Below are 12,702 nucleotides of genomic sequence, written 5' to 3'. Positions count from 1 at the left end.
GCTAAGAGAGCTATAAGTGCTTAAACAGAACCAGTGTGGGTTAAGACTTGAAGTAGACGTTAAAGCAACTGAAGTGAGAAAGCAGGCTAGCAGAATTCACCAGAGCAGTACAGAGACGCTGTCACAGAAACACCGGAAATGACACAACTCGCTTACCGCAATACGTCAGCACGTCAACATTAACAAAAGCTTTCAGCATTTTAGAGCAAATCTCCAAACCTGTGATACTTTGCCTCTGAGGAGCTTGTAGGATACATTTAGCATGAAATACATGTTAAAACATGCTTATTCACAGTCATTTAGGGTGGAGGTTACAACACATGACGTGTACAAGCACACATAAAACAATAATATCCTATTGAGGTAATATATACAGTAGGTGCACCCAAGCCCACCTCTGGCTACATGTATCCTGTTCAAGGTTCTCTTTCTCGCTACTGCACACCAGAGAGAACTGGATTTTAATGTATTAAAGACTATTAATATGTGCTTAGTTTGCTCTTTGTAACAGCTGCATGAAATGTCTCCACCACATGTAGCCATGTAACATCATCTAATACATTTAATTATGATCACCTGATGTTTTTCATGTTAATTTATTTATTTATTTGTTTATTGAATCTGTGGTGGGGTTAAAATATTGTGCTGCACAAGTCCATCAGTAGCCACAAAGCTTTAGTAACCATTTAATTAACAGCTCTTTATTGAAAAGTTCAGAGGCTGTACTTTCACCATTTTGTCATGTTTGCTATAAATATAATGTTTTAAGAAACAGGGGAGGGTATTGAAGTTTTTTTTCAAAGGGGGTTCCAAAAAAAATATTACTAATGCTGGACGGCCCCTCCCCACCTCAATACATTTTGTACAGTCCCTAATTTAGTAGAGTCAGTGCTATTGATGGGCAGATGAAGCCTTATGAAGCTTCAGGGCTTCAGACACAGCAGCACAGTGACATCTGGTGAATGCAAAACTTACAGCAGCCCTTCAAGACGTAAGTCAAGGAGTGAAACAAGTTTCTCAACTTCTGAATCATCTGCCCACCTCTGATCAAAACAGAAACACTCCCACCTCCCTCTCCGAAGACAAACATCTGACAGAAGACAAACAGCTAAATCAGCTCGGTGCTTTACTCAAACATCTTAAAACAAGATGAAGAAGTTACTTTTGTTGCTTCTCTTCTGTCGCGCTTCATCAGGTAAGATCACTTTGTACAGTTTTTTCTAAATGGTTAAACACTAACAGTGATTTATGAAGCACTGTCTCTGAAACCATGAACATTTGTCACCAGTGTATTTACAAAGTGTGCCAAACTGAATGCCCTTTCTCTGCTTTACATTCAGTTTGTAATTTTGTAACACACTTTTTGCAAAACTGTAAACACAACTCAGTGCTTTACAATAAGTTGCGATTTAACACACTTATAGCAAAACTGTAAACATTGGTCTCTACATTGCAACATTATTTTGCCAGTTGCCTTTCCACATTAACACATGTACTGCCTAGCTCAAGACAAAATTGCATGTCGGGGCGTTAGTAGCTTAGTGGGTAGAGCAGGTGACCCATATACAAGGCTGTTGCCGCAGCGGCCCAGGTTCAAGTCCAGCCTGTGGCCCTTTGCTGCATGTCATCCCCTCTTCTCTCTCTTCCCCTTTCAAACTTACCTGTCCTGTCCATTAAAGGCAAATGCCCAAAAACATATCTTTAAAAAACAAAAGACAACATTGCATGTTATGTGGAGTCTTACAGCCAAACCCACAAAGAAGGCAAGATTTAGACAATATGTTTGACCAAAATCAAACTGAATTCATGATAAGTGTGGTAGTGTGTGTACTGAATGTATAAACCTCATTTGTTCTGCAGTGAAACACTCCCTGCAGTTTTTCTTTACTGGATCCTCTGGAGTCCCAAACTTCCCAGAGTTTGTGGGTGCTGCAGTGGTTGATGAATTTCTGGTGGCTTACTGTGACACCAACATCATGAAAGTAGAACCAAAACAGGAATGGGGAAAGAAGATTAATGAAAACCATCCTCAGCACTTTGAGCGGTTAACTCATGAGTGTTTTGAGATTAAGCCAAACTTCTTGAAAGCTACAATTGATAGCTTGAAGCAACGCTTCAACCAAAGTGGAGGTATGGTATTTATGTTTTTTTGTATTTCATGTCTTACTCCTAAAATGTTTTGCATCCTGGTTTGTTGTTTGGCTCATGAGCACACATGAAGATGCATGCACAGGCAACTGCCATGTATTTAGAGCTGGGACTGTACCTGGGACTGCGGGTGTCAAACAGGTGTCACTGTAAATAAAACAGTTTGATGTGCATGAACACATACTTTGTTTACTGCCATTGCCAGTCATCCATGAATTCATAGAACAAAAGCTACCATTGTAACTTTTAAACTGTGAAACAGAAATTGTGTTTCATCTCTCATATTAAGAAAAGTGCACTGATTATTTGCTCTTGAATCATGAGCACATCAGAAGACATGAAAGAATAGCAGTGCATCACTCAATATGTTTAAGATCGTCTTTCCAGTGGAGATATTATCATCTGTACATCATTGTTAATTACAGTCTCTGTCTCTCAGGCATCCATATTTTACAGCAGATGTTTGGCTGTGAGTGGGACGATGAGACTGGAGAGGTTAATGGTTTTAATCAGTATGGTTATAATGGAGAAGACTTCCTATCATTCGACCTGAGGACATTGACATGGGTTGCTCCGAAACCACAGGCTGTCATCACCAAACTGAGATGGGGTGCTGACAAAGCTAGAATAAAATACAATGAGATGATCCTGAGTCAGATGTTACCTGAGTTCCTGAAGGCGTATGTGGCCTTTGGCAAGAGCTTTCTGCTGAGAACAGGTAGGATCACATGACTTGATGTAGTTTCATGGACACAACAATCCAATCAGTCTGGCATTACCTTCTTCTTGACTGTTTTCTGTGGAGGCTAGATATATGTAGCCCTCACCAGTCAGTAGAGACCGTGACAGCCACTGCACATTTAGCAAGAGTTTAACTGCAATGACAGGCTGTCAGTCAGTCAGTTGGTAGGTCCTTTACCTTGGTAGACTGGATGCATTGCCATGAAATTTGTTGCACAGATTCATGATTCCCCCGAGAATGAATCATAAAAAATTTAATCTAAAGCCATTATCAGATCAAAATATCTGGTTATCCAATACTTTGGTTTATGGCCTGAAAAAATACCTGCACAACCAATGACACTGACATCAGCCTCAGCTGTACTATAGGTTTAGTGCTAATTAACAAATATTAGAATGCTAACATGCAGAACTGAGATGTTATTATATCCGTAAAACATCAACATGCCGGTATTACTGTTGTTAACATACTGAGATCAGCTTATAGCTCAAAACATCACTCTACCTCAGGACAACCTCAAAGAGCTGCTAGCATGGCTTGGTCTTGTTAGGGGCTGGGCAGCTCTGCTGCTGGTCCCTCTTGAATTTGATAATATTCTCCTCCTTCTCCTTCTCCTTCCAAAGATATCTAACTTCCCATGCATGAAAATAAACCAAACATGACACATAGGTCCCATGCTAAACTTTCTCAATGGGAAATGGGGGTCAGTAGTTTTGATAGTGACACTACAGCAACTGTTTTAAGTTCAAAACTCTGAAAATTCATACCAAATCACCTGTATGGCCTACAGCTTTGCAACTTATACTAAACTGTTGGCCCAATTGTGAGTACACTTTTGTAAACTCCAACCTAGTGCAAATTATGAAGTCCATCACTCTGTTTTTTTTGTTTGTTTTTTTAAAACAACTGTAAAGCTAATTAAACTTATTTCCTCCCACACTTTTGGCTCAGTGTACACCAAACATGCTTCCCATGCAAATTCAGACTGTCCTACACAAAAATATTACACAGATTTTCGAATGATCAAAAACTGAGCCCACAGTGCATCCAAATGTGTCACTGTAAACAGTACTGTAAACAGCTAGTGCAAATTCTTACTAAATAAAGCTCCAATGTTCATTAAATACATTGGCGATATTTTGCTGTCTAGGTAAATGAAGTATGCCAATTCTCAGAATTTTCACACAATAACTGAATTTTTGACACTAGTTTGAAGTCTGCCTGTAAATACATGTACAGCTGTTATGCTGTAGCCTGGTGGTTGGCTGTATCATGGTGCGAAGCCACATCTAAATTCTACACTGGTGAAGTAGCTCAACTTGATAACAACTTACCTTTAATGCCTAAAAGCTGCGAATCCCAGGTGGTGCAGATTAAACATGCTTTTGCCTTCTCAGACATTGTGCTATGTGGGTTGGAAACATGTGATTTTAAAGATATTTCAAGGATAGCAATATTTTTGGCCCAGAGAGTTCTACTGATGGATCCCCATGGATTTGTTATTTGTCTTCCTCTTCTTTTTCCTTTTCCTCTTCCTTATTATCCCCTTACTTCTTTTGCTTTTATTCTTCTTCCTCCCCTACTGAGCACTTATCCATAGGTATGTTTAGCTTAGCTACTAGGCTTTACACACTGTTTATTCATAGGAGTTTCCCAGCACTGTTAGCCCAACTAGGCCAGAATTAGCCATTGGTGTCAGATTTGTCAGTTCAAGTCCTGAATTATGGTAATCTCATACAGATTTGGGCAGAAACCATGCAGTTCTTTACATGCAATGCACATGTATTATTCTCACCCACATATATTTGACTTTTTCTGCACTTTTTCTGGGGTCCCTACAGTCTTGGGATTGCATAGATTGGACATTACTGGAAGGCTGAGACTCTTGTGGATCCAATGTGACCAATTTTATTCTATGATGATGTTAGACCCCATAACTAACTGCTTTGTTGTAATGAGAATTTTTTTTTTTTAATTTGACCTCACCGTACTAAATGAGGCAGCACGGTGGTGTAGTGGTTAGCACTGTCGCCTCACAGCAAGAGGGTTCCTCCCCAAAATGCCCAGCCCTGACCTATTGCTGCACAGCAGCTACAATTGTTACTTATGTTGCTCAGTTTAATGATGGTCTCCAACAATTCTCTACCACTACTATTGACATGAATCAGCATTGAGACTCACTGCGCTCACAAGTGTGATGTTTTTCAACTAACAATCATGTCTTTCGCTCTCTCTTCTTTTTCTGTATGTCTTATGTTGATTTCTCCAGATTTAATTTCTGTATATTTATTTTCCCTTGTTTTCTTTTCTTTCACGTTTGCTGTTTCTCATCTTTCTCTACACCCTTTTTTCGTCTCGCTCCCTCTCCTTCTATTGTCTGTATTCCTCTCCCTGCAGACCTTCCCTCAGTGTCTCTCCTCCAGAAGTCTCCCTCCTCTCCAGTCAGCTGTCACGCTACAGGTTTCTACCCTAACAGAGCCATAATGCTCTGGAGGAACGATGGAGAGGAGATTCATGAGAATGTGGCTCTCGGAGAGATTCTCCCCAACCATGATGGAACCTTCCAGATGAGTGTTGACCTGGACCTTTCATCAGTCCCACCCGAAGACTGGAGGAGGTACGACTGTGTGTTTCATCTCTCTGGTGTGAAGGATGACATCATCACCAAACTGGACAAAGCAGTGATCAGGACCAACTGGGGTAATACATATGTAAAAAAGATCCATTTACTTGAGTTTTCCTGCAGTTCATGACTCATTCATTGTTCACCTCTTTAGTGCTGAATGGGACTGTTTGTGTCCTGTGTCCATGCCACCACATGGACAAATAGCCTAAACTGCCAGTTAGCAGGCTAGCTACCTCTGTTGCTAACCATATAATAAGTTAGGACTGACTGCAGTTTCTGCCTTTTCATAAAACTGCTTACAGCAATAGCTGTGATAGCTTCCTCCATTTTTTACTCTCCTATCTGTCCTCAGCACTGTGAAGATGGTGTGCAGTTGACCAAAGGTGCAAATTTCAGTGTCAAAGCTGCTCATCAATGTGGAGCTCTGAACAAAATTGGGGTTTTATGTCGGTTTGGCTTTTGTCATCATTAGTTTTGATCATATTAGTTGGAATTCATCGATCCTTTTTTTTCTCTGTTTTCAAACCAATGCATGTAACCCACTGCAGGACAAACCAACATCAATTGTAATTAACTCATAATTAGATGAATATGGGTACCGTAGATATTAATAAATGGTGGATGGATGTACTTCTGTTCTAACCTGCTTTGTCTTTATGGTTGTAGACTTATTGTTGTTTTTTGTTCAACAGAGAAGCCTTCTGACATGACCATTACCATCCCTGCTGCAGTGGCTGTTCTTGCTGTCGTCCTCATGGCTGCCATTGGATTCACTGTTTACAAAAAGAAGAAAGGTAAGAGAGGAAACAATGCAAAGTTACTTAGGTGATTAGTATTAGTATTTACAGTTTACAAAAAAAGGAAACATGAGGGACCAAACTTGATATTCTCTAAAGATATTCTCATTTAATTATTGGAGTGCTTAGGTTTTTTTTTTAAAGTTAAAGTTAAAAAGGTAAAACAAGCCCCAAGTCCAATTATGAAGCAACAGAGAGACTGTAGCATTGTGATGGATAATGTTACAGGGAAAAGGTTAAGTACAGTTATTGAAAGTGAGAAGAAGAATGAGTAAGAGGGGAGATCAGATACAGTGGGGGAAATTAAATTCTGGCATTTACAACAGTGACAACTGAAATTATTCGTCATCTCTTCTTCTTCTCCTTCTTCTCTTCAGCTGAATGCCCTCAATGTCGTGAGTAGAACTTGTCTTTATTATATTTTTATCTGGTCTTACATGAACTAAATCACCAAAATAAATGTTGACATTGTAAGTTTCTGCAAATCACAGATATGTTTTATTTGTGAACTTTATCTTTCTTTAGTTTTTAATTTTACATCACTGTAACAATACAGTGGCTTATTGCGGTTTAGGCACCAAAAAAACACTTGGTTAGGGTTAGGAAAACATCATGATTTTGCTTAAAATACTCTGTTAGGTCACTACAAACATGACTGGAAATGTCCTGACCTCTAGTTAAAAAATACTTGCTTTTGTTGTTTGTTCTTCCACAGTCGTCTGCTGTCCCCTCCTGCTCCTGACGAGAAACTAATCTGAACTACATCATATTTATGAAATGTTCAAATATGTGTGCCGTTTGCAGAAATGTACAATGCCAATATTTTATTCTGGCCACTGAGCTGCTGACATGCAACAGATCATTCTGAACTCTAAACGACCAGCCTCTTCAACAGGTTGTATCAGCTGTTTATTAACAGCAGTTCAGTGCAGGATGAGTGGAATAACTGTGTGTTTTTCATTACAGCTCCCGACAACGGCTCTGAGCTCTCTGAGAAACTGAATCCAGAGACCTGATTTACAGACACATCCTGGGCACTGTGAATTACTTCAAATGGGACACAAAGCAATAAATGCTGTGACATAAACTATTCACATCTCCAGTTAAACAACACCTGCAATTATCAGCCTCAGACCACAAACCTTTATATTAGCAGTTTGTGACTTAAAAACTCATCTTATCTGCTTTGTCAGAATTGTGTGGGTGTGGTTTAATGAGACCTGATAATGCTGCTGAATCCTGATTGGTGTAAGGAAATATGTGACATAACCTTGTTCCATTTGAGCTCCACCCACTTCAGTCAATGTAGTGAAAAGATGAGTGAGGAAAGAATGTTTCAGGGCTGTTAATTTAAATGAGGTGATTTAGAGAAAAAACTCTATGAGGCACAGATACTCAAAAAATGTTTACATCAAGGACTGATAAACGTTTACTTTGTGTTATATAGTGACACTAATTGTATTTGTTCTCTATCTAGACATGGCTATAGTTTGGCTCTTATGTATAGAGGCTGAGATGTGCAGTGAAAAGTTCTGCCATCACGCCAATAACATACCATTATATGAGTCCTTTGTTCTACTTTTGTTTTGAGATGAGCGTTTTTTTAGATTTGGGGATCTCTGCTGGCTTTAGCCTGAGTCCTCTCAAAGCCCCATTTACTATGTGATGAAATTGTAATTGCTTATACTGTTACATGGTGCTTTGTGATTGTATATGTTCTTCTGTTCTCACTGTGTTCCATCTCTTCTTTTGTATGTTGGTATTGTATGACAAGTATGGCTTCCATTTGTATGCCTTGCAGTACTCCATTCAGTACTTGAAAACTACAATTCCCAGGAGGTAGAGCTTCTGGGAACACATTGGAAAGGAAATAAAAGGAGGCTAAATTTTATGTGATACACGATACAATGTTTTTTGGACTTAAGCAGCAGACAAGCACAGACGGAGCTTCGGTGGAAGCAGGCAGGAACAGGTAACAGGGACTCAAACACAGAACCAGGAAATGCCTAAAATCCCTTTTCAACTGAAATTGTATAGGTCAGAGTCAAGTCTTTGCTCACTTGTGAGGAGTAATTCACAGGTGAACACAACTCCCACTCCAGAAAAAAAACATTCCCATCTCGTCAAACCAGGAAACAGGTTTGGACTGAAGAGAAAGTTTACATCAGCTGACTCTACTTTGCTCTCTAGCTCTGCTTCTTTTTAGAAACAAGATGTGTTTATTTGTCTTGCTCCTCTTCTGTCATGTTTCATCTCCAGGTAGGAAGACATTTTAAGTCTTTACTTAAGCCATTCATTTAGCTTATCTTGATTTAGCTTACAAGCTCCTGTATAGCTGGATAACACCATAACACAAACTCTATTTCTCTAAGTGACACATTCATGAAGTTAACATGCATTTTTGTGTTTAATAACATCATTTACTGAATACAAAATTACATAAAGTAACTTTAAATTGGTATTTCATATAATTCATATGCAATTAAGTAAACATATCTTGTTGCAAGTGAGATGGTAAGCTCTGTCAGTGTTCAAGTGAGTTCAGATTTCAGGAATACCATCATGAGGTATAACCTGTAAGTGCCATCTTTGTATAGATTTGTTGGAAACTGGCCACATACTGTAATGCTTGTTGCTCAAGACACAAAACTAATAATTATAGTTGCTGCGCAGCGATGGGTCGAGTCTGGGCATTTTTAGGCAATTCTGAGCAACCTCTGGAATCTAAGACGGTCATCTACCGCTCTGAGCTAATTGGCAAGTAGCGACTCAACAGTGGCTTCACAAATTGAGTAAGCCATTCACTGTTGTGTAGGAAAGCAGCCATCCGTGCATGGAAAGGCAGATTTGAAACCACTGTAAAAATTTCAGTTATTAAGACAAAAATCTGAAAATACACATATTGCATCTAGACAGCATGGAGATGTTGGTAATTTGTTTGTAACAATGATTGATTTGCTCCATAAGTGAAAAACTGATGTTTAAAATTGCCATTTTTACATTGACTCCAATTGTTCACATTAGAGCAAAATTCAAAATGCTGTCAAAAATTCAGTTTTTGAGATAAAATTCTGATCACACATCATCTACCATGACTCTAGAATTTTGTCATTTTTTTCATGAACATTGAAGATTTATTTAGCAAGAATTTGCATGTATACAGTACAGGCCAAAAGTTTGGACACACCTTCTCATTCAATGCGTTTTCTTTATTTTCATGACTATTTACATTGTAGATTCTCACTGAAGGCATCAAAACTATGAATGAACACATGTGGAGTTATGTACTTAACAAAAAAAGGTGAAATAACTGAAAACATGTTTTATATTCTAGTTTCTTCAAAATAGCCACCCTTTGCTCTGATTACTGCTTTGCACACTCTTGGCATTCTCTCCATGAGCTTCAAGAGGTAGTCACCTGAAATGGTTTTCCAATAGTCTTGAAGGAGTTCCCAGAGGTGTTTAGCACTTGTTGGCCCCTTTGCCTTCACTCTGCGGTCCAGCTCACCCCAAACCATCTCGATTGGGTTCAGGTCCGGTGACTGTGGAGGCCAGGTCATCTGCCGCAGCACTCCATCACTCTCCTTCTTGGTCAAATAGCCCTTACACAGCCTGGAGGTGTGTTTGGGGTCATTGTCCTGTTGAAAAATAAATGATCGTCCAACTAAACGCAAACCGGATGGGATGGCATGTCGCTGCAGGATGCTGTGGTAGCCATGCTGGTTCAGTGTGCCTTCAATTTTGAATAAATCCCCAACAGTGTCACCAGCAAAACACCCCCACACTATCACACCTCCTCCTCCATGCTTCACAGTGGGAACCAGGCATGTGGAATCCATCCGTTCACCTTTTCTGTGTCTCACAAAGACACGGCGGTTGGAACCAAAGATCTCAAATTTGGACTCATCAGACCAAAGCACAGATTTCCACTGGTCTAATGTCCATTCCTTGTGTTTCTTGGCCCAAACAAATCTCTTCTGCTTGTTGCCTCTCCTTAGCAGTGGTTTCCTAGCAGCTATTTGACCATGAAGGCCTGATTGGCGCAGTCTCCTCTTAACAGTTGTTCTAGAGATGGGTCTGCTGCTAGAACTCTGTGTGGCATTCATCTGGTCTCTGATCTGAGCTGCTGTTAACTTGCCATTTCTGAGGCTGGTGACTTGGATGAACTTATCCTCAGAAGCAGAGGTGACTCTTGGTCTTCCTTTCCTGGGTCGGTCCTCATGTGTGCCAGTTTTGTTGTAGCGCTTGATGGTTTTTGCGACTCCACTTGGGGACACATTTAAAGTTTTTGCAATTTTCCGGACTGACTGACCTTCATTTCTTAAAGTAATGATGGCCACTCGTTTTTCTTTAGTTAGCTGATTGGTTCTTGCCATAATATGAATTTTAACAGTTGTCCAATAGGGCTGTCGGCTGTGTATTAACCTGACTTCTGCACAACACAACTGATGGTCCCAACCCCACTGATAAAGCAAGAAATTCCACTAATTAACCCTGATAAGGCACACCTGTGAAGTGGAAACCATTTCAGGTGACTACCTCTTGAAGCTCATTGAGAGAATGCCAAGAGTGTGCAAAGCAGTAATCAGAGCAAAGGGTGGCTATTTTGAAGAAACTAGAATATAAAACATGTTTTCAGTTATTTCACCTTTTTTTGTTAAGTACATAACTCCACATGTGTTCATTCATAGTTTTGATGCCTTCAGTGAGAATCTACAATGTAAATAGTCATGAAAATAAAGAAAACGCATTGAATGAGAAGGTGTGTCCAAACTTTTGGCCTGTACTGTATGTTTACAGTACCGTTTACAGTCAAACATTTTGATGCACTGTAGGCTCAATTTTTGATAAATCAAAAATCTGAGAAACATAGTTTGTGTAGGACAGTCTGAAGATGCTCTGTAGCAAGTTTGGTGTCAATTGAGCAAAAATTGTGGGAGGAGATAGGTTTAAGAAGTTTTACAGTTTTGAAAAAAACAGAGTGATGAACTTCATAATTTGCAATAGGGTTAAATGTAGAAAAGTTTGACTAGAGGCTACAGTTTGATGAAAGTTGTGAAGTTGTAGCACGTATGGTTGATTTGTTATGACAAGTTTTGAACTTTAGACGCTTGCTGTAGCACCACCATCAGGACCACTGGCTTGAGTTTACAGATGAGGATATCTGGCATGAGACTGGACCTTTGTGCAAAGTTTGGTGAGTTTTCACCCATGGGAAGTATGATTTCCTCGGAAGAAGAAGAAGAAGAAGAAGAAGAAGAATACCTAGGATTACAATAGTGTCCTGGCAGCTTAGCTGCAAAATCAAGACAGCATAGCCCAAACAGGACTGGGTGGAAAAATTAAGGGATGGGGATCTACAGTGTTGGAGGATATACACAGAGTCTTTAAAGAAGAATTTCACAATTTGAAGCAGCAGTTAAACCTAACTAGAAGTATGTAACTGCTTTTCCTGAATACACAGTCATACACACAAACATTGCTGAGGCTGAGACTACTGGATGTTGCTCTGCCACACTAATAGTGTTTCTGTCCATCCCATAATAACCAACAGATATTATTAACAGTTTATCCCACTCGATTAGACCAGAATTACTCTACCGAATTGCTCACAGAGAGTTGGTCCATTAATAACTCTGGTTTCTTAAAGTAGTAGAGTAGTACCATGTTTTAATAAAGCCAGCTGACAGGATGATGAGGTGAATGTCACATTCAGATCACACGTTAAAAACGTTTAACAGCACAACTCTACTGTACTGACCGCAGTGTGTTGGTCCATCCCATCAGGCAGCATTAAGCCAACATCTGCAGGAAACAGCTGCTGGTTGTATTGAATGATACATCTCAGCAGGCTGCGCCTAGCATTATTACTGTATAGTGACACTTCTGCCCAAGTGTCAAAATATGATGAGTAGGGATGAGATCATGTTGCTCTGTGGTAAAAAACAAAAAACAAAAAAAGAAGAGTATATGAACTGTGTCAGGATGTCACTGTGCTTCCCAGCAGTCTCTGCCTCTGTGTCTCTCTCTAAGACATCCACACTGTCCAGATGGTGATTGGCTGTAAGTGGCTTTCATCATGCCAGTAACAGTAGGCGGTGTAGATCCTCTGTTCTGGTGTCTGTGGATCAGTGTGTCTCTGTGGTAAACATATGATATCAAATGATAATAGGGGGGTGATGTCACTCTGTTTGTTTGTTTTTTGTCTTTGTCTCTCTCTGTCTTTCTCAGGTGTCCACATTCTACAGAAAATGCATGGTTGTGAATGGGATGATGAGACTGAAAGGGTTCATGGGTATCAACAGTATGGTTATGATGGAGCAGACTTCCTAACATTTGACTTAGACACAGAGTCATGGGTGGCTTCAAAACCACAAGCTGTCATCACC

General features: G+C 39.8%; 1 protein-coding gene across 1 annotated transcript; it reads left to right on the top strand.

The window, feature by feature from the left end:
* The first annotated feature begins 916 nt into the window (after nucleotides 1–916).
* LOC117269774 (major histocompatibility complex class I-related protein 1-like) lies at nucleotides 917–9,378 on the top strand. Its single transcript, XM_033647072.2, has 7 exons — nucleotides 917–1,195; nucleotides 1,861–2,130; nucleotides 2,588–2,866; nucleotides 5,288–5,590; nucleotides 6,209–6,310; nucleotides 6,691–6,708; nucleotides 7,280–9,378. Exons 1-7 carry the CDS (start codon nucleotides 1,150–1,152, stop codon nucleotides 7,327–7,329), a joined length of 1,068 nt encoding a protein of 355 aa, XP_033502963.1. The 5' UTR covers nucleotides 917–1,149; the 3' UTR covers nucleotides 7,330–9,378.
* Nucleotides 9,379–12,702: the final 3,324 nt, after the last annotated feature.

The sequence above is a fragment of the Epinephelus lanceolatus genome, chromosome 19 (genome assembly GCF_041903045.1).
Source record: "Epinephelus lanceolatus isolate andai-2023 chromosome 19, ASM4190304v1, whole genome shotgun sequence".
In the NCBI taxonomy this organism is placed as follows: domain Eukaryota; kingdom Metazoa; phylum Chordata; class Actinopteri; order Perciformes; family Serranidae; genus Epinephelus; species Epinephelus lanceolatus.
The sequence above is the reverse complement of the archived record's forward strand: the minus strand, read 5'-3'. Positions and strand labels throughout refer to the sequence as shown.